At 35.3% G+C, this 20825-nt stretch overlaps 1 protein-coding gene across 1 annotated transcript in view; it reads right to left on the bottom strand.

Moving 5' to 3' along the window:
* LOC137391695 (uncharacterized) overlaps positions 1 to 20825 on the bottom strand; it is a 57562-nt gene that overhangs the window by 26758 nt on the left and 9979 nt on the right. The window contains exons 6-12 of the mRNA XM_068078222.1: positions 18239 to 18371; positions 15595 to 15718; positions 9249 to 9426; positions 5843 to 5963; positions 4488 to 4722; positions 2599 to 2766; positions 812 to 968 (exon numbers count right to left, since the gene is read on the bottom strand). Of these exons, the coding sequence (XP_067934323.1) occupies positions 812 to 968; positions 2599 to 2766; positions 4488 to 4722; positions 5843 to 5963; positions 9249 to 9426; positions 15595 to 15718; positions 18239 to 18371 (1116 nt within the window). The remainder of the gene's footprint in view (positions 1 to 811; positions 969 to 2598; positions 2767 to 4487; positions 4723 to 5842; positions 5964 to 9248; positions 9427 to 15594; positions 15719 to 18238; positions 18372 to 20825) is intronic.

The raw sequence follows: 20825 nt of genomic DNA, 5'->3' as shown, positions 1-20825 counted from the left end.
GCAAACATGTCGTAGAGGGGTACAGAAACCCATAGTAAATGTCTAATGCAAACACCTCCCAGTAAAAACATCAACATTTAATATACGTACTGTACGTATTGAAAATTAGTAACAAAATAGTATATTAACCTTAGTAACTATAGTTACCTCCAGTAACTTTAGTGTATTTAGTGGCTATGATCTGGTTATGATTCTTACTTCCTTTAACATCGTTATTAATCCTAGGATACATGGATACATGGCTAAAGTTAAAGTTATATATGTAGTTATATACATATAATAAATTAAAGTTCATAGTATATATTATAATAAACATTAAAATTAAAATGTACAATAAATTTTCACTTTCGCTTACTTTTTGCTAATTTTCGTTTCACTCACACAATATCAAGCATTTACAAACCAATTATTAAGAATGCTGAACTGAAAGCAAGCATCGTATCTCTTTCAGGCGTTGTGGGAGGAATTTCGGTGAATAGCATATCGGCATGTTCGTTATTTCAACGTTTTCAACTTGAATTCAAATATTATTCAAATTTGAATTTCGAGACATATATACCGCAAACTAGGCGAAGAAAAGGCATTAAAGCGAAGAAAATCGTAAAACAGGGACGTCGTAGCCCAGCATGCACTGTACATGTGTTATATATCGCGGCAGATATCTCGAAGTATGTTCTTTAAGATAATCCTCTTCGAGTCAAATTCGCAGCGTGAACCGTTCAATCATTTTGAGCAAAACCCGTCTTGATAATGCATCATTAGATCAACACGGAAACAAGCAGATTAGAAAAACGATGATAAGAGAACTTACGCATATTCTTCCATCTGCGGGACAGTCCTGTAGAAATATTTGTACCTGCCCCGGTCGTAAGACAGCACTATGGCTCCCACAGCATAGCTCACCATCACATAATCGTAGTGCATCGCGAGACCAGCCATATCTATAGCCGTGTCATCGCACATGGGTCCTGTAATATTCTTCATTATTAGGAAACTTTAGACTGCATTGTGTCCACACTAGTTGCATGAATATATATATATATATATATATATATATTAAAACTAGAGAGATACAAATACCCAAATATTTTCAGATCATACAAGACGAACGACCATTAAACAGATGCTCATAAACTAAAAGCTTCTATCAAGTCAGACAACACAAGTTTTCACAACCGTTTACAAGCTTTTTGAGGTACAATCTTTGTAATAAAATATTATTCTATAAACGATTCCTATTCAATTTTTTTACACAACACGCCCATGGACATGAGTAATTGGTAATTTATGATTGGCCAGTAAAATTCAATATGAAGTAGCCTAACTTTACTATAATAAAAGCCATGGCCATTCATAATAACAGTTGAAGGTTGGGAAAACAAGTACATCTAACGGGATTTGCACTCACGACATTAAGCATGATAAACCAGCGCCCTAACATCTGCACCAATCAACCTCCTCCTGACACTGAGGAATAACTGTACACATACTTATTCTCTGTGTTTTATTGGCACACCTGATGATCTCTCAGGGTAAACTAGACTGCTAGGGTAATAGTAGTAATAAAGAAACTAATTGATAAAAACTAGGCATAGCACTTTCTTTTACAAATAAATTATTAGTGAGCCAAAGTCACCATGAACGAAAAATTTGGAAAAATAATAGTGATCTGTTATTGGTCGATTAGCAAGAACTGGAGGGGCAAATGAATTGCTAATGATTACCATAAGAGCTCCAAGTACAATCTGCAAAGTCACTTCTAACACACCACTTTTTTAGCAGAAAACAAACTGAAATTGCAAAGCTGCTGAGAGAATTGCCTATGTCACATCTTTGGAAAAACCGCAATGATGTTAACTTCTAAAATTTATTCCCTATAAAAAAACAGGACTCATTTTTCACTCTTGTCAGGAGAGGACTGCAACAACAATAGCAAATTGGAGTAAGATCGGCTATTCTCCTAGACACTAATGACCTTTGTTGCCGGCCAACTGTCAGGTGTTGGTTGCAGACCTCGAGGTCAAACTCGTAAGACCAGCCGCAATTTAATTTAATTAACTCAACTATTAAGCATGCTAAATAACTTCTGAAATCTACACCAATGTCCTAGACTACATTTTATTTTTAGAAATGAGTGGGCATGAGTGGTTCAGTTGAAGGTCATTGTAATCCTAGACTAGAAATATTGGAAAGACAAATCCTTGTACAAATTAGTACAATATACTATATCCACCATCTTAAGTTTCAGTTTATGAACTTACTGTTATTACAACCTACAATTCACTATCAACACTCCTCCACAGTATTATTAGATTATCAACTTTTAAAACACTTTTGTTCAACTCGATCAATAATTCCTGAGTTCTGTCTTTTCATTTTTTTCTCTTGGCATGTAACGAAAAACATCATTTTGTTGATACTACTAACGGCAATAAAAAGTTACACACGCATACGGTAGAGCTGTTCTATATTGTTTAATAGTTTAATTGCTCTACTTGTTCTATAAGGTGCTTTTAAAAAACATGCATTTTTGAGATACATTTTTACAAACAACTCATGTCTTAACAATAATGTCAATTTCTGTTAATACTATCTTACCGAGTCCGCCCACCATCTTCGGCCAGACATTTTCATCTGTTACATACTGCATGAAGGTCTTTAGTACATAAGATGAGTCGCAGCGCGAGTCATTGACGAGTATTCTGAGGGTGTGGTCAGCGAGAACTTTAGAGTCCTTGTTCACTAGGTCTACTGCCATTTCAGCGGCTATAACAAACACTGATATTAAAATTCTGACCTCTTCGGTACAGATGGGTAGCTGCCAGAAAATAATGCAAGATATGTCAACAAAATTCAGTGCCACCCTAGCAATGCTTGTTTGTCTGCTTGAACTCAACAAAGCAAAACAGGTCAAAGTCAAACATTTCTGTTGATGAGTACATCAAGTATCACAACATTTAGAATGCAGGATCCGGATAGTTTTTAATTTGTGTCCTAGTAACGGCAATGACTAGCATTTTTCGCTAGCAATTGTTTTGAGAAAAAATTCACATAAAAACACTCACTGCCAGTCCAATATCACCAATATCTTCCATAAAATTCCAACAATCGTGGCATTGTCACAAGTGGATGCAAGATTAGATTTGGTATAAGACTAATTACAGCTAGGATGCCTAATCGATGTTTTACGCTAGCTATAGTGACACGTAACTTTTGTGGCCAAATCTCCTGACAAAATTTCAATTCAGGTTAGTATGTAATTCACTTATTCGGAATAAAAATATAAAATCAAATCAAACCAAATTTTGTCATCTACCAACGTTTTTGAATAGAATTAAACAAAACTAAGAATTATAAGTGCATTATTATCGATGCATCAAATGTTCAGAATAATACTTCCTTGTATAATTATATCTTCCATCCATTCTTAGCAGCCCAAACTATTACGAAATTGTATTTAACGAAAACATTTTTTTGAGCTTAACTGCCAATTGTGGGTAGTGGCCTCAAAAGTTTTTGGGTCTAAAGCCTGAAAAAGTATAAACAAAGCCACACACAAAAAATTCAGACCATTCTCTTATCAGGAAGTTGGGATCAGTTAGAAACACATACATGCACACGGGTGAACAAACAAATACGCGCATGAACAAACACATGCACAGGATTTCGCTTTGGCCTTGCTCCTCGGTGGTTTGCCAGATTTTTTTGGCGAAGCAGCTGCCTATGCGTTCATATATACATGTATATATATACATGTATATATATACAATAAAAACTCGATATATATATATATATATATACAGCGTATACATTATTTGCACATATGCCGACAAGTTCGGAATTCGAAAGTTTCGGCTAAAATCACAAAATTTATGAAACATATCGAAAATATTTGTCTAAAACTGACAAAATTGTCAAAGCTGTGCATGCACACCGAACTTGTCAGCGGCATACTTCTAATCGGCAGAAAAAATTATTAGCGATCGCTACTTTAGCAGCTTTCGCAATTTGTTTTGTCTGAGACACATGTAGTGACACGCAAGAAAGATACCAATGTAATTGAACGTAGTAAATACAATGCAATTAATTGCGCTATCTTTTCAATCTGTTGCATCATATTTACTATGATGAATTACATTGGTATTTTTCATGTTATTTGCTATATGTGTCTTGGACTAAACAAATCATGAAATCTGCTAAAATAGCGCTTGCAAATAATTTGTTCAGCCAATTGAAAGCGTTTTGTTGATGATTTCCATGGGCATGCACAACTTTGACAATTCTGTGAGTTTCGGACGAATATTCTCGTGCTTTCCATGATTTCGGCTGAATGAGGTTGCAAGACTAGGTATTTCATGGCCAGACAACGATTGAGTGACAAAAATGGCAAGACAACATCAAGTGATATTATTATGAAAAGGCAAAACCAAATGACAAGACACGATGAAACAACTCCAAGCAATAACACGTGTTGAGGTAACACCAACCTATCGATACTGTCACGTCTCGCCAGCCAGAGTACTCCCAAATGGGAAAAAATCCACCAATATATAGCTCGGGCTTTTCACCAGCATCCGATGGTATCCACTCAGCCACCTTGTCCGGGTGTTGCTGCAGCCATATCTGAACAAACCTCTGTATGTTGAAAGGAGTGATTGGAAAAGCCCGAGCTGACCAGCTCATGAGCATCTCCGAAATCTCACTATCAGTCAAGTGAACATTCTGAAATGACAAACAATGACATGAGCAACTACTAGCTAATAAATTTAAACGTGTAAAAATTCTTGTGCAAATGATATGATATATTTTGGAAGCTAAGATCAATCTGTGAACTATTCAACAACAACATCTGATCCCTTTTTATCAATCCCAACAGATATAATAGGACATTTGAAAAAACTAGACAAAAAAATTTCCGGAGATTCCTGTAGTGGTATAACCAGAACCAGCTTTTAGTAACCACAATTTTAATATGCTGTCCAACGATTGCTGCTGATGGCTGTACTGAGGTGCTGCCATCAGCAAACTCTCTCATGTCATAAATATAGTCATCACTGTCAATATAATACAAAGAAGTGAGTGATTTTTTATGGCCTTTGAATGTTAATGGTTCCAGAATAAAGGCCACAACAATGCCAAATCTAAATCCTTCACATGAACATGTACTATCTACTCTTGCTTGTTTAACACGACTTGGAAGATTATACAAAAGTAACTTTTTGTAACAAAATTACTATATTACAAAAACAGCCACTTTTTATTGTAAGAATAAAGCAACTGAGGTAATACCTGTTTTAGACCAATGTAGTGTGCATGTCGTACGAGGTGCTGTGCCCCGATGTGCAAACTCGTGCAGGCATGCGATTAATGTGAACCAAATAGCTATGAAATCGCAGGATGACATGACTAGATCCTGCGTACATGCTACACGAGCATTGTCCTACGCGGTTCTGCTATAACGGAGTGATTTATCCTACGACACTAGTCTGATTCAGGCATAAATATGTCCTTGAGATGCATCTGCATATTTTTGTATAGCAATACTATTCAAGCCTATACTATACAAGGTAGGAATGAAATTACGCGTAAACATAGTTATCAATCCTATAACCGAGGTACATGAGGAAATCAAAGTTTCACGTGTGTCTACAGTACGATTCTCCGTGTATAGCAATGAAAAATGGCCACTACAGAGTAATTTGCGTACGCGATGCAGACGAAACATAAAATCATGACAAATTTTATTTTTATTTTTATATTCTCTCCCCTTTCTCACTTTAGTTTAACATTCCTTCTCCCTGCCTCGCAGTCTCACTAAACCTTTATAGAAGAATGCACCTACCTTGAGGAGCTTGTAGATAAATGGTTCAGTTTTAATCAATTTTGTCCAAAGAGTTTTCCGCACCTCAATCACTGGAAAGTGGCAGTCGTAGTCCGAGAGCTTACACTCGCCATCATATGATCTATAGGAAGATTGTGAAAGTATGTGAAAGTACATTAAATGTACTGTACTGTCAATTTTAGACTATCTGAGAGAATGGCTACACAGAGACCAATATGTTCAGCATTATGACTGCATATCACTTGTTCCTTGGCACCTAATTATGTCATCAATGAGCATACTTTTCATGTTAAAAAGTCAATCAACGCTTGTTATTGTCATCATTGCTATCATGTCTTCCAAGGATTATTCAAAGTAAGCATTAACATGTACAATATGCAGCCGTTGCGGGTATTATTTAATGACTGTAATCTTGTGCACAGCTTTATGAAAAACATCATCATGCATGATCAGGCATGCGGTCAATCAGAAATAACCACAATGTCCTTTGCAGAACATGAGTACCTTAAAACAGTGGTCTATGTAACCAGCATTTAATAAACGAATAGTCACATGAACTTAACAAACAGTAACAAGATATCAAATGGCTGGTAGTAACTGCACCTATTTTCAAATTGATCGAATACCTACTATTTGATTAGCAATAAAATTACAATACTATTAGATTATTAACTTTCAAAGACATTTGTTCAACTCATTTAACCCTTCGAACCCTAACGGCCGGAATACTGGCATTCACATAGCTCTGTTTACAAAAGCTGTTTCTAAGTAACAGCGTAAACCAATTAAATTAATTCTTGCACAAGAAGTTAGACCGGAAATTTTACTTCCATTTGTAACAGTTTTCAAATATTTTGATTTACTTCCTTCGTTAAAATAACAAATTTTATTAGAACGATATAGCGCAAAAAATTGATACGACTCGTTCGTTGGTAGGTCATAAATGATTGTGATGCAAATGAAGAGTTTTATGATACCAATCATAATTTTCCAGTATATTTTGAGCCATGAAATGATAATGAACAGTGCTCGATGGATATGATACTACTGTAAATGTTTTTGCAAGTTTTTAAAATCGTATGAACCTTTATAGTTTCAGCCCAAATAATGATGAAATACTTTTTTTCTGTTTGATGAGATTTGCTGTGAGTTGCCAGACTATTTTACTAGTGTTTTACCAAATATCATTGAATTATGAACACGTTTAGATATATTTAATAAAAGTTTCAAAACTTCGGATCATTGGACAATTTGCCCGGGGTTACTGACACGCATTGACAAGAACGGCCAGGGTGCAAAGGGTTAATATTTTTTATTTTTGTCTGTGCATGCTTTTATTTTTTCTTTTAAAAAACACCATTTGTTGACGATTACGAATGCCGATACAAAGTTATACCTACATAACTAGATTACCAATATAGATATTCACATACAAATTTATGAAAGAAGTCATTGGTTCAAAATGCTGCGTGAGGCTAAGAGTCAAACAAAGCCAATCATTGAAAAAAATAGCCTGAAAATATCTAAACGACAAAGGTACTCCTACTGACAACAAAGAGATAGTCTATTTGATGTTAACTCTATAGGGAAGGGCAGACGACACTGCGCGGTGATGGGAGTCTTTTGATAAGCAATCATGACCATCCTTCACGGATGAATAGGTCAACAAACTAATATTGACCTAGAGCCTAATCGTCTTCCTTAAGCAGTTTTTTCTTGCCGATTGGCACCAATTACTGATACCGTAATTTCAAAACTGCTGTGTAAGCACTGAAATCACTATATGTAGGTGAATGAACAAATTGGAGGCAAATAAAATGCATCTGGAAACAATTTCACAATTTCAGAGCTTGTAATCAGATACCGTGATCAGCTAAATATGTAGGCCATCCCACTAGAGCAGTAAACACTTCCTTCAACAAATGCTAATGTACACTTTTCACAGAACTTGTCTCGCGAGAGAGCCAACAATATGTGTTGCAGTGTTATGACTAATACATGTCAAGATTGTGGCCAGTAAATGAAGTATTGTTGTAGAAAACACTTGCCCTTTTGTTTGTCCTCATGAAATAAACCTAACAAACAAAACAAGCCCTCAAATTCTCATCAGGTCATCCATATAGCTCAAAAATGTAGGAAAGTACACAGATAATAGAACAAACATAAATGTTTCACACATTTGAAGGGTCAATCAAGTCAAACTTTAAAAATATTTTATCAAAATGTATATATGTCGTTCTATCATTGGAGAGTTTGTTTGTTATTTCAGGTGATCTGGTTGCAAGATTAAAATCAGGAAAACTGACTTCATTTTTAGAGGTCTTTTTTCTGAGCACTTTAACCACGATCAAGTTTTGCTGATTTTAATCTTGTAACCAGATCACCTGAAATAACAAACAAGATCTCAAATGATAGAAAAGTAATTTTACTTTCTGATAAAATCTTTCAAAATTTAACAAAAGTTACCTTTTAAAAGATCACAACTTGCGCAATTAGATTCACAAAGTCTAAACCAACATTGAAGTCATTATGATTACAATTTTAGACAATATCAGACAGACAAGAGTGCCAAAATAGACTACATCAGTTTTTCTCATAAGCAAGACATCTGTATAACTTATTATGAAACATCCAGTAGCCTCCTACTACTTTTGCACCATGTTTTTATTGCTCAGATGATGCAGATTTTCAATTGATTTACAAATTATAAGGTTAAACAAGGACACGAGCCAAGACCTAAAAAAATTAGGAGATACTATAATATTTTCAACTAGGTTATATTATAGAAAGGACAATGGAGCTATTGGAGTGTCTGTTTTTGTCATCTCTTACGCAAAAAACCTAGAGCCATAAAAAATGGTGAAAGTTGTGGCAGACGGTTAAGGCTTTCTTTGTGTTAAACTCATTAGCAAAAACAATGGTTTAGGAGCTAAAGCTAAAACATTCAAAAACAATAGCTAAATTCACATTAGAAAACACATTTCAAAGCAAAATCAAGTTTTGATTGTAAAATGCAATTTCTGATACAGATAGCCTCCCGAAAGTGTAATTTACCAAACAAATTGCAAGACAAATTAGCACAAGCAATATGACAATAGGACTGTTAAAATATTAATTATCCTTAATATAATGATTAATTATTATATTATTAATATTATTAATATTATCAACAATTGAATCTTTGTTGCTAGACCAACTAATATCAGAAGCTAACAATAATATAAAATATAATACTCATAGATAATACTCACAGATAATGCAGGTTTTACAAATTGTTGAAGACTGTATTTGTTAAGTGTTGCACCTGATTACAATTTTGAAACTAAAACTAATTAAAAAAAACACTGTTGGTTTCTACGAGTTAGTGAGTATAAACCAATGCAAATGTGGTCATGTAAAACCATACCTAATTCGAGTAAAGTTGAGATCGAGGGTGAGGAGGTCAGGGTGAATAGTGAAGAAGAGAAGGTGCACCGAAGAAGACAGACTTTTCACCAGTGAGGCCAGGTTACCTTCCACATACAATATGTTCACCTTCAACTCAAGCTTTTCTATAATCGCTTCCAGCTCGGTCTTAGGCAACTCTGCAAGAAAGGTCATCAATGTGAGAGCTTGAAGAAATTATTCTACCCTTGATAAAAAGAAAATCATTAGAGGCTAGAATTTAAAATTTGGATGACTTCCAAAAACATCGCTGCCTGCTAGCTTGCGTCAGACCGTTTTCTATCTTAAGTTTATGAAAAGAAGTGGCAGTGTAGGTTAATATCGGTAGCGATATGTTCAGTACATGCTTGCGATATTCAGCCAGAAAGCTTTCTCTTTACTCGTGTTTCATCGGTTAATCGTACGAGTGCACGATGCAGCGCATTTACGTTTTTGGCGAAATACAATTTTGTCATTCAAGTAAATATACAAATAAAAATTTGACAAGCTGTCCAATACAACAGCAGCCTTCAATACATAAGTCGATCATCATATAAATATACAGCCTGTACAGGTACATGCGTTCAAACAATAGTCAGTTGGTACAAAGGGTGACAATGAAATCCTGGCTCAGACTGTGCATTCATTAAAGCATGGCTTTTACAATCATGAGACTTACAGTGTCCATTAACTGGGTTTTGTTAAATATTGTTGCCTTTAGAGTGCTTTCTGATTTAGAGTATGCGTAGGTAGTAAACATAGAGTAAACATACGGTGTTTGAAGTCTGATATCTCTATCAAAATTTAATGTTTGTAGGCTACAGCAACCATCCCTTGCCATATAACAGGCATGTTTGGTGAACACTAAAGCTGGTTGATTTATCCTTCTTTTCATCCTCTCAGCAATAAAGCAATTATCCGTGTCAATTGCTTATCTGTGCAAGTAACGTGTGGGAAATAACTACAGATTTAAGAATGAGCACAGATTTTATTTTTAAAAAGATTTTATCAAAATGTATATATGTCGTTCTATCATTGGAGAGTTAGTTTGTTATTTCAGGTGATCTGGTTGCAAGATTAAAATCAGGAAAACTGACATCATTTTTAGAGGTCTTTTTTTTCTGAGCGCTTCAACCACGATCAAGTTTTGCTGATTTTAATCTTGCAACCAGATCAGCTGAAATAACAAACAAGATCTCAAATGATAGAAAAGTATTTATACTTTCTGATAAAATCTTTCAAAATTTGAAAAAAGTTACCTTTTAAAAGATCACAACTTGCTCAATTAGATTCACAAAGTCTAAACCTAAATGATAGCTTATATTATGTACTGCCATTCAATGATAGGTATTGTACATGCGTATTCCAGAGGGTTATGTAGGGAATCGGGAAGCACCTTTAAAGATCAACTCGCACAAAATTTTAGTGGATTTTATCAGAGAGTATCAGTATTTTTCTATCATTTGATACTGTTTGAGGTGGTCTGACTGCCAGATATTTTAAGATTGAAATCGACAAAACTTGATCACGGTTGAAACTCTCAGAAGAAAAATATGCGTGAAGTGATGTCACTAGTTGCTATCGTTGCTATAGTTAATATCAGCTACTGCGTTCAAGTTGAAGCATTACATGTCTCCATTCTGTCTGTTTCTTGGCAATTATAGACATCATAATCGCACTTTTACTTGATCTGAGCATTTTAATTGCAATCAAGTTTTATAGATTTTAATCTTGAAATATCCTGTCAATCAGATCACATATAAACATTAAAAACAATCGCAAATGATAGAAAATACTGATACTTTCTGATAAAATGTATGAAAAATTTTGTGCAAATTTTCAACATCCAGAGTTGTCGACACAAGTAAATAATAGATATTCTTTATGTTGGTGCTCATCTCTAGAGGTTGCAAAAGTGTCAGAGAATAATTTCACCAAACGACACATCGACTACTGACTAAATCCGCTATCAATATAGCCCCCTTTTTATGCTAGACTTCTTATTAGCAACAAATAATGCCTTTGAATAGCGTTGCGTTCATACAAAATGATTTTCAAACAATATATTTCTTTGGGCTGATAAACAGAGCAAACCTCCATTCAAAAGATGTAAAATTTGAGTAAACGCAGAGTTGCTTCAAGAACCCCCTAATATGCAGTAAACTCCAGCCGATGGCAGCACACTGATATTGAACTATCATGCGTTAGTAGCTGACCTAGCTGAAGAGGCAAACGTGACCTTCAGCAATAACTAAAACAAGTGCTTGTGCACTTAGCCATCGTATAATGCAATCAGATGAATAGCTAGTCTACAGCGAGCTTGCAAGTAATACAATATCATATGAGTTGCCAATAGACTGAGCGATAGCTTCATGTAAACTGATATTGAATTCAATCATAAGCTACTTTCTGGCATTCTAATGTTCATGCCAATCTCATTACCCTGACTGTGTTTGGTATACTGCGCTAGAGATAGGCGAACACAAGACCGCTACACTTATGTATGAAACGCGTGAGATTGCTCTCCCAGTTCAGATCAAATTCCCTTTTGTGTTTTCATCAGAATGATTATGTCAGTAAAAAACTTTTGAACAAGAAGCCGTCTGCTGATATCTGAAGTGAAATCTAAATGCGAAATGAGAGTTGCGCCCCTTCTCACTGCAGTACAGTGGACCCCGCCATACGACATTAATTTGTTCCGTTGTTGGCATCATAGGGCGAAAATGTCGATTAGAGGGGTATAGAAACCCATAGTAATTATCTAATGCCAACACCCTGTGGTGAAAAACATCAAAATTTTATATGCGTAGTGTATATATTAAAGATTAGTAACAAAATGGTATATTAACCTTAGTAACTATTATAGTTACCTACAGTAACTTTAGTGTACATATTTAGTGTATTCAGTGTATTTAGTGGTTATGATCTGCAATAAAATGCAAGATTACTATGTACTATGTGCAGTACTTACTAAAGGGATTTCTTACCTTTGAGACAGACGTATAACATAAACTCTTGAATTTAACTTAAAGGGATGCAGCTTACTAAACACACACTTAAAGCTAAGTTTTAATATGTATTTTAATAAACTAAACTTTAATTTTGTCATTGTATAAAATGTTATCACCTATCTGTTTCCGGTTTCATTTTCACTATAACTTATAACGAATAAAGCTGAAATGAGAACACGAGCAGCGTATCTCTTTCAAGCGTTGTAGGAGGGATTTCGGCCAATAGCATTCGGCATCTTTGTTATTCCGACGTATTTAGCATACCGACTGCCAAATTTTGATTTCAAAAGAAATTTGTGTTGATGTCGTATGGCGAGAAAAATGTCATATGGTGGCGACGAGAAACCATCGCGTTTCACATCGTGAGGCAAAAACAAACATACAACAGGGACATCGTGACCCGGAGTGTACTGTATTCATAAATGTTAGCGAAAATCAACAACTTATAAATATGCAGCTAAGTTCTTTAGTATGAAACTTTTTATACAACAAGAATCATACATTACAATAACCTTTCACTACAACAAGAACCTTTCACCACAACAGGAACCTTTCATCACAACAGGATTCTTTGAAGAAGCCTGACCTGAATACTTCACAAACTTGATCTAACTATAAATTCTTCATATTTTGATTCTATCTCAAAATGAAATTTGCTTCATTTAGTCTGCTCCTATACGTGAGGATAGTACAATGCTGCCAAGTACACATTTTACTGCTGACAAAGCGATACTTCAGGTAGAGTGAGAAGTAAAAAGACGAACTGTTTTTATACTTTTTTGATAAGGTTAAAATGAGCTTTTTCAGATTACAGATGTTGTTTGTACCATATTTAAACAAGTTCGACAAAGCAAATAAAAAATCAAACTATTATAAACTTCGCGTATTGTAAAATATTTAAATTTTAAAATTCCTCAAACTAAATATCTCATAGCGTCATATCGATATAATATGCAGCAGAATATAACAATCTTAAATTCCATAGCTATGCATACATGAGAAATTAAGTTAGATAGCAACACACTTCATAACATTGACAGCGAGATTTGCTTCCGTGATGAGTATGGTGATATCTTATACTAACTCTTACATCAGATTCTAATAGATAAACACAAGGTGATCATAATCTATCTCATATAGCAGAAAGTCCTTCAGATTAGAAGGGTTGGTCGTCAACCACAATATGCGCTTGTCCTTGACCTGCGCTACTGACCAAGAGAGAATAACTCAGCATTAAAAGTAAATTGTCTGCTTCATACTGTAACTGTTTATTTAAAATGCTTAGACTGTGTCACATTTCATCTACACGATAGCATTTCTATATGAAACCCAAATCAAGTATTATTTGGATGTAAACAGTCCAAAATAAGATATACCGATACCGTAAGACCTCTAATCAAACACCATGGCGCTCTATTTTTCAACCCTTCCTCTATAGTGGCGGTCAATTGGAGGCAACTTTCAAATAGAGGCGGGCGGTGTAATTTTCAAATGGCTCGTTAGAAATTTCGGAAAATAAATTTAGCCCTTTTACAGGCGAAGCGAATGTCGCCTATATTTTGCTCTCTTTTTTCGGTTGAGCGATATTAAATCTTTTGGATGCAATAAATCTGCTAACTTACCTCTAACTTGTCAAAGATCTCTTAATAATTGTACATCGAAAAACCGAGAAATCTATCTACCAGTTGATATCTATAGCTTGCAATTGACCTGCGATGATACTATAGCTTGTGTCCTTCTTTGCAAATTGTTGGAATTTTCAATATTCATTTCATTCTAAATTTGAAGACATTTTCATTTTATATTTATATTTAACATTGTTAAATAAAAGCTCATTGCACTCACTGATATGTTTGCTACAGTTTGCAGCCAAAACTAGCATTTTACGTGCAAAAATGGAGTTATGAGCATCGATCCATTGTAAGCCGTGTTAAGACAGCCGCAAAGATGTTATTAAATAACATGCTATCAATCTGCATATTAACAAGTTATACAATAAAAATTTATCAAATGATACAGCATCAAAAAATATATATTCATGAACAAGTGACATAAACGAACCACACTTATAATACATGCTGAGCAGAAACAAAGATTAACGTTTTTAAAACAAGAATATTTCCATCGTTTTCTCGGATAGCTGCGTTATGATTGTTGGTTTCGATGGAACGAACATCTTCTAGTTGTTCAATACCTTCCACAATATTTTCTGACCTCAACTCTTCTTCTGTACTGTTGAGCTAGTCGATATTAGTATCTAAACAATTTTTCAGCAGAGCAAAACTTTCACGGGTTGCATTTAGCACTAATGCAGCGCGTAAATGTTTGCTCGCTATACTGTAACCTATGGTCTAAAACTTGCAAACCGTTTTTTATATGTATGAGTGACTTTTAAAATATTAAAACCACGTTAAACAAGGAGCTACCACTAGCTTCAGACAGTTAGTAATTATTTCTATGGCGTTGCTTTGAAAGTTCCATCTACCATCATAAATTTAAACTGTTTTTATATATGTACACGTACTTCGAAGTATCAAGGCCATGTTAAACGAGGAACTACTATTAGCCTGAGACAGTAATTATTTCTATATCAACGCTTTGAAAGTTTATTTACCATCATAAATTTAGGCCGTTTTTTTACATATATGTAGGCTACTCCGAAGTAAAAAGACCGCGTAGAACAGAGAACTACTACTACTAGCCTGAGACCGTTATTGATTATTTCTATGGTGTGGCTTTCAAAGTTTTAACAAAAAAAACAAATAGCTTTGGGATTGAACAACGACAGAATTAATTGTTATTGATATAAATTATTAATTATTAATACGATTTTGTGGACAACTTTCTACTGATCAGTTAATATTATGGACTCGTAAAGATAAAACAATGTCAAGGTGGTGGTCAAATGGAGTTGGTGCTCAATTGGAGAGTGGCGGTCTATTTCTCAACCCTTCTCTCAGGGTGGCGGTCAATTGGAGGTGGCGTTTAAATAGAGGTGGCATTCAATTAAAGGTTTTACAATATATACAATATTTATGTATAATAATTTATATATATTTATCACATAATATATATAATTCATAAATAACATAATATCTTATAACACTATAAAAGATATTTTAAGGAAACTTAGCGTTTCCATGTGGTTTTTTAATTGGATATCTCCTATAATAATTTATGGAGTGTGAAAATTCAAATGCGTCTTTTTCGTAGATGGAAAACTAAATCGCTACACCTAGTTTAAACTGCTAGATCACTCAAACATTTACGCTGACACATATGCACATATACAAACTCTAAATTGTTGATCTAACATACCAAAACTACCAACAAGCAGAATGGCGCAACTAGCTCCTCCACAGACTTCAGGTGAGAAGTCGAAGACAAAGCAAGAATCATCAGAACATCTGCTATCCGTCAGCCCTCTAGAAGTGGTGACTTCCTGCAAGCATGTTGAAATAGCGCTATTGAGAACAGCACAACAATGTTTATCTATCCTAGTAGGTCCTTGAAAGTGGTCATTAGAGTCATAAAAGTTCTTGGCAATTATTTCCTGTGTAGTTACCATTGTTACAAAGAGCGCTGAAATAACAGATCTCTGGTCATGAGCTAATTAGGAAATCTCAGATAGCTCTTTGAGTAAATGATAGTCTAGTTCATTATCTTCAACTTATACCAGGGCCATTAGTTGCCTTGTTAAATTCACCACACAAACTAGGTCTAATAAGCTTCTCCCACTTTTCTCTTTTCACATTAAAATTATGAATATTTTTTAATCAAATTTTTATGAAATTTAATTTTTAAATTAATAATAATAATTTTCACATTAAAATTATGAATAATAGCCAGGAATTGAAATTGTGATAAGCCTACTATTGTGAGCAGCAGCATTCACACAATTCAAAAAGGCATAACAAAGTTATTGTTGTGTACAATGTATTTACTATGCGATGCTATAATAATCATCTCCCCATGACTCTGAATTATGACGAGTCTTTAACACACAGCGCCATATTGGCAAGTGACATACAAAAACCAGACAAATACTTGATGAAAACCTGAGGCTATAATTATAAAATATGGCCCACATGATATAAGTGAACAAAGCTACATGTCTATCAGGATTTGGGTGTGTCTGACAAATACTGCCAAATGTTCAGACCTCTATTATAAGCAGCGATAAAACCTTTGGCAAGATTCTTGTTAGTGACACAGGGTCAGTGAGCTTGTCTGACAGCTCACATTCTCATACGCATCTGTCTTGTTTACTGGCTAGTGCTCAGCGGAAAATGACCAGCTAGTAATATAATTACTGCAGCCATTCATAAACGCCGGCTACTATTGTACTATAATCTATAGCCAAGCCGTGAGTAAACTTATTTTGTACATTCATGTCTGAATAGAGTCGTAATCCCACGTAATAAGCAAGACAGGTGGCGGTGCCGCCAAAAACATAGTTTTGTGTAAACAATACATATAGGGCACAAACTCCTGTGACAAAATTTCCATTATTTTTATCATTTTATTCAGTTAGTATAAATTTTGAGTTTTGATCAAGAACATGGTCATTGAGAAAATTGCCTTACAAACTAAAGAACAATCGCCTGCACCAATTACCAGATTAACAATAAAATCAAATGCTACAAGATTAATTACACGAATAACACTAAATCTTTGAAAACCAGTCTAACATTACCAATTGGCTATTTCATACTGCTTCCAAAACAAAAACAATTGAATATAGAGTTCCATCCTGATAAAACAGTCTCCCAATAAATGCATAAAATTTCAACACTTAATAGCTTTGAAAAGATGTTAAAATCCGCTTGCTAAACTTAAATTAAACAAAACCCACTTACTTTTATAATTTTTTTATGAAATGGTGAATGATGAATTCATTGTCGAGTTGAGCCAACTTTTGTGGGCCATGCGCTTCAATTAACGGCAGTGCTACTGCGCATTTAGGCCTCATCATGATGAGGCCTAAATGGGCTACAAAAACACACACACTTCTCATTTTGAAATAAAAAAGCTGGATATGGGGTATTAGCCAGGTATCTGGGATAGTTCCAGGAAAATTCTATAGTTTTCTAGAAGTTTCACATAGCATTTGGCTTATACCCAAGCAGGCCACGTAGGAATGGTATTACATGGTGCAAGTCACTCTAAATGTAACAATAGCATTACGTGGCTGGCGCGGCGAGTAATTCTAAAGTGAGCCGTGAAAATGATGAGGCAATGACAAGATTTTATTGCCCCAGTAAACACTTGGATGTTGCAGTTTGGTACCCCTTCACAGGCAGCACAACTTCACAGGCAGCACAACTTCACAGGCAGCACAACTTCACAGGCAGCACAACTTCACAGGCAGCACAACTTCACAGGCAGCACAATCGAGCAGTGTCACACTGACACTATGTTTTACTGCGACTTGGAAACCCACACTTCTACCTCCAACTGAAGAGAATCACAAAATGGCGGGTGAACATCAGAAAAACTAGCTCGTATTCTAAAGAGCTCACACGGCTTACGCCACTAGTATTTCTGTTATTTCAATGCAGGCTAGTAGTTTCGTTTATTTCATTCTTCTCATGTGAGCCTAGTAAGTATACCAGTAAGTACCTAGTAAGTATACCAAAGAGTATGTACATGCTGTATGTATAAAAAGCCGAATATTCCATTTCCTACTGTGTTCAAATTGATCTCTAATCAGCGGTGCTAAAAGGTCAACACCTAATTGATAGCTCCGAGAGAAGATATCTCAAGCCCATCCAGAACATTGACAATCTCCTAGTTTCCTCCTTAAAGCTCAACAAGCAGACTGAAACCTAGTAGCGTAATAAACAAACATTCCACTGGGAATGCAGATTTTGTTACAGATACAAATTAAACTAAACTATATTATGTCCTTCGGCAGCCCGGCAGCCTTAGCAGTTAGCGAACGTTCATCAAGGGGCTATACCTGTATGATCCGTTGATTGGAGCCACTCAGCTTAGATATAACAGAACTATTAGTGAGGGCGGCATAGCTGGCCATAGGGCCTCCATTCGCATTCAGCTCATTGGCAAGAGAGCTGCTCATATAGACCCCGTGCCTGCAAGGACACAATGCATACAGTACTCCTACACCTCAAATCTTTATCATCTGCGCCACAAACAGCGGACAACAAAAAATAACAAAAACATTCGCTATAAATACGCATCATTGAAAGCTGAGTGCTTGGCGGGAAGTAAACAAGAGAAAACTGCATAACAAGTGATGCAATTCGTGACCTAGAATACTGACACGCTTTATTCATGCATAATAATCAATACAGGGGCTTGCAAACAGAAGACATGGAACAAGTGCTTGCAAATAGAAGACATGGAACAGGTGCTTGTAAATAGAAGACATAGAAGTTCTTTGTTGTACGTAGATTACCAAATTCTCTTCTGCTTGGCGTTATTTCTCAAGTACACACCAGTTGAGTTTATGAACAGTCAACAGCATATAGACAACCTTGTTTATGCTTGAAGAAGTCTACAGCAAATGTACTAATTATGGAAGCTTGAGTATTTTAGCTTCATATTGATACAGATACTTTTATCAGATTAGACGCATCATAACAAAAATTATCAGTTTGTCAATAAATAATTTTCTCAGTTAATACATCATTTTCAATAAAATACAGTATTTACATTTTCAAAACAAGCGGTGGCTGTGATTCAGTGGTTAGTGCACTTGGTAGTTAGGGTTATGATCAGCAGGTTGGTGGTTGCATCACAAAATGACCACCAATGGTGTTGGGAAGGGCATTCAACCACAAACGGTCACAACAAATCCTATACCAGGAGGAAGAGCATTTGTGGTGTCGACCAGTTAGGGAGGAAGCAAAAAAGGAGACACACTTCGAAATACAGGTATTGCCTGCAGGTAAAAATTTTGCCTTCGCAATGTATTGAGACGCAAGACAAAAAGGAAATGTTCACTAAGCAATACAATGTTATTCCAGATGTTAGTCCTGCTTAGGGAGGAAACTGCACTAAATACAGTACATGCTCCTGCAACATAACTAATCCATTCCGAAACTGTTTACGTTATAGGGCTTTTACATTATACAAACATTAAAATACATGTAAATTGCCTATTCCATTCCGAGATCTTCCCAAACTCACCCCTTTGGCCATGCAAAATGAAAGAAAACTAAATTTTACTTTTTAATTTAATGGCTGTACAATAACTGTGGTATTATTGATTTTATCGATAATTTTCTCTTTTTTCAAATCCCTCTCACTTGGTTTACAATTCATAGTTTTAGCAACTTTACGTTAAACCATAACTGTCACGCACAACTTTTATCGTATTTGCTAGGTAAATCAGACACGCTGATTCCGATTTTGTACTCAAAATAGAGATTGGTCCACTAACTTTCAGAGTAATGAAGGCTTTTTTACAGCGTTTTAATATCGGCCTCGAAAGCAGCACGATTGGCACAACAAGCTCCGCCCATAAATATGTGACGTAACCTAGCTTTTTAGGAACGGAATTTAGGAATGTTTAGACCGATCTAGAATAACAGAGATGGGTGTTTTAAAATCCATTATTATCTAAATTCAGTCTTTAAAATAATCTCAGTCTTTTCTGAAAGGTAAATAAGCTATTTAACATTGCATATTTAAAAATGAGCTCAAAAAAGCGCGATAACAATTCTGGCTTGTGATAAAATCCCGCTTTTTTGAGCTCATTTTTCTCGGCGTTCAGCCCATTTAAACATCATCTAACAAGCTACGAGCAATTTTAAATAGTTTATATAACTTTCATAAAAGACTGAGATTATTATACAGGCTGGATTTAGTTAATAATGGGTTTTAAGACACCCATCTCTATTATTCTAAATCGGACTAAACATCCCTAACTTCCATTCCTGAAAAAGCTAGGTTTCGCCACATATTTATGGACGGAGCTTATTATACCGATCGAATTGTTGTCAAGACCGATATTAAAACGCTGTAAAAAAGCCTTCAATACTCTGAAAGTTAGTGGACCAATCTTTATTTTGAGTACAAAATCAGAATCAGCGTGTCTGATTTACCTAGTAAATACGATAAAAGTTGTACGCGACAGTTATGGTTTAAGGTGGATCACACAACTTCAATGTAAATTTAAATCAATTTTTTCTAGACAGCAAGATCTATGCAGCCAAGGAAAAAATTGGAAGTCTAAAATAAAGTGAAACAAACATAGATATTTCCTATCGTAAGAACTGTGTCTGTCTGTTTGTCTGAAGCCAGGGCTAAAGGTGGGGATAAAAGATCGCTTGCAACGAGACTCCAATCCATGACATTCAGCTTAATAGACTGACACTAACACCTCCACCAATTGACCGAATTTGGGTATTTCTGAATAATTGTGTAGTTATTTTTCTCGTAGCTTTATCGGCACATCTGACAATCTCTCATTGCACGCTAGACTGCTGGGTACCAGTATATGTAATAGAGATACCCCTACACATCTTTTCTTCTCCCTAGTATGGCAAAAAGATGTTATTTTTAAGGATACCATGAGACTC

Source organism: Watersipora subatra, chromosome 3 (genome assembly GCF_963576615.1).
Source record: "Watersipora subatra chromosome 3, tzWatSuba1.1, whole genome shotgun sequence".
NCBI lineage: Eukaryota > Metazoa > Bryozoa > Gymnolaemata > Cheilostomatida > Watersiporidae > Watersipora > Watersipora subatra.
The sequence above is the reverse complement of the archived record's forward strand: the minus strand, read 5'-3'. Positions and strand labels throughout refer to the sequence as shown.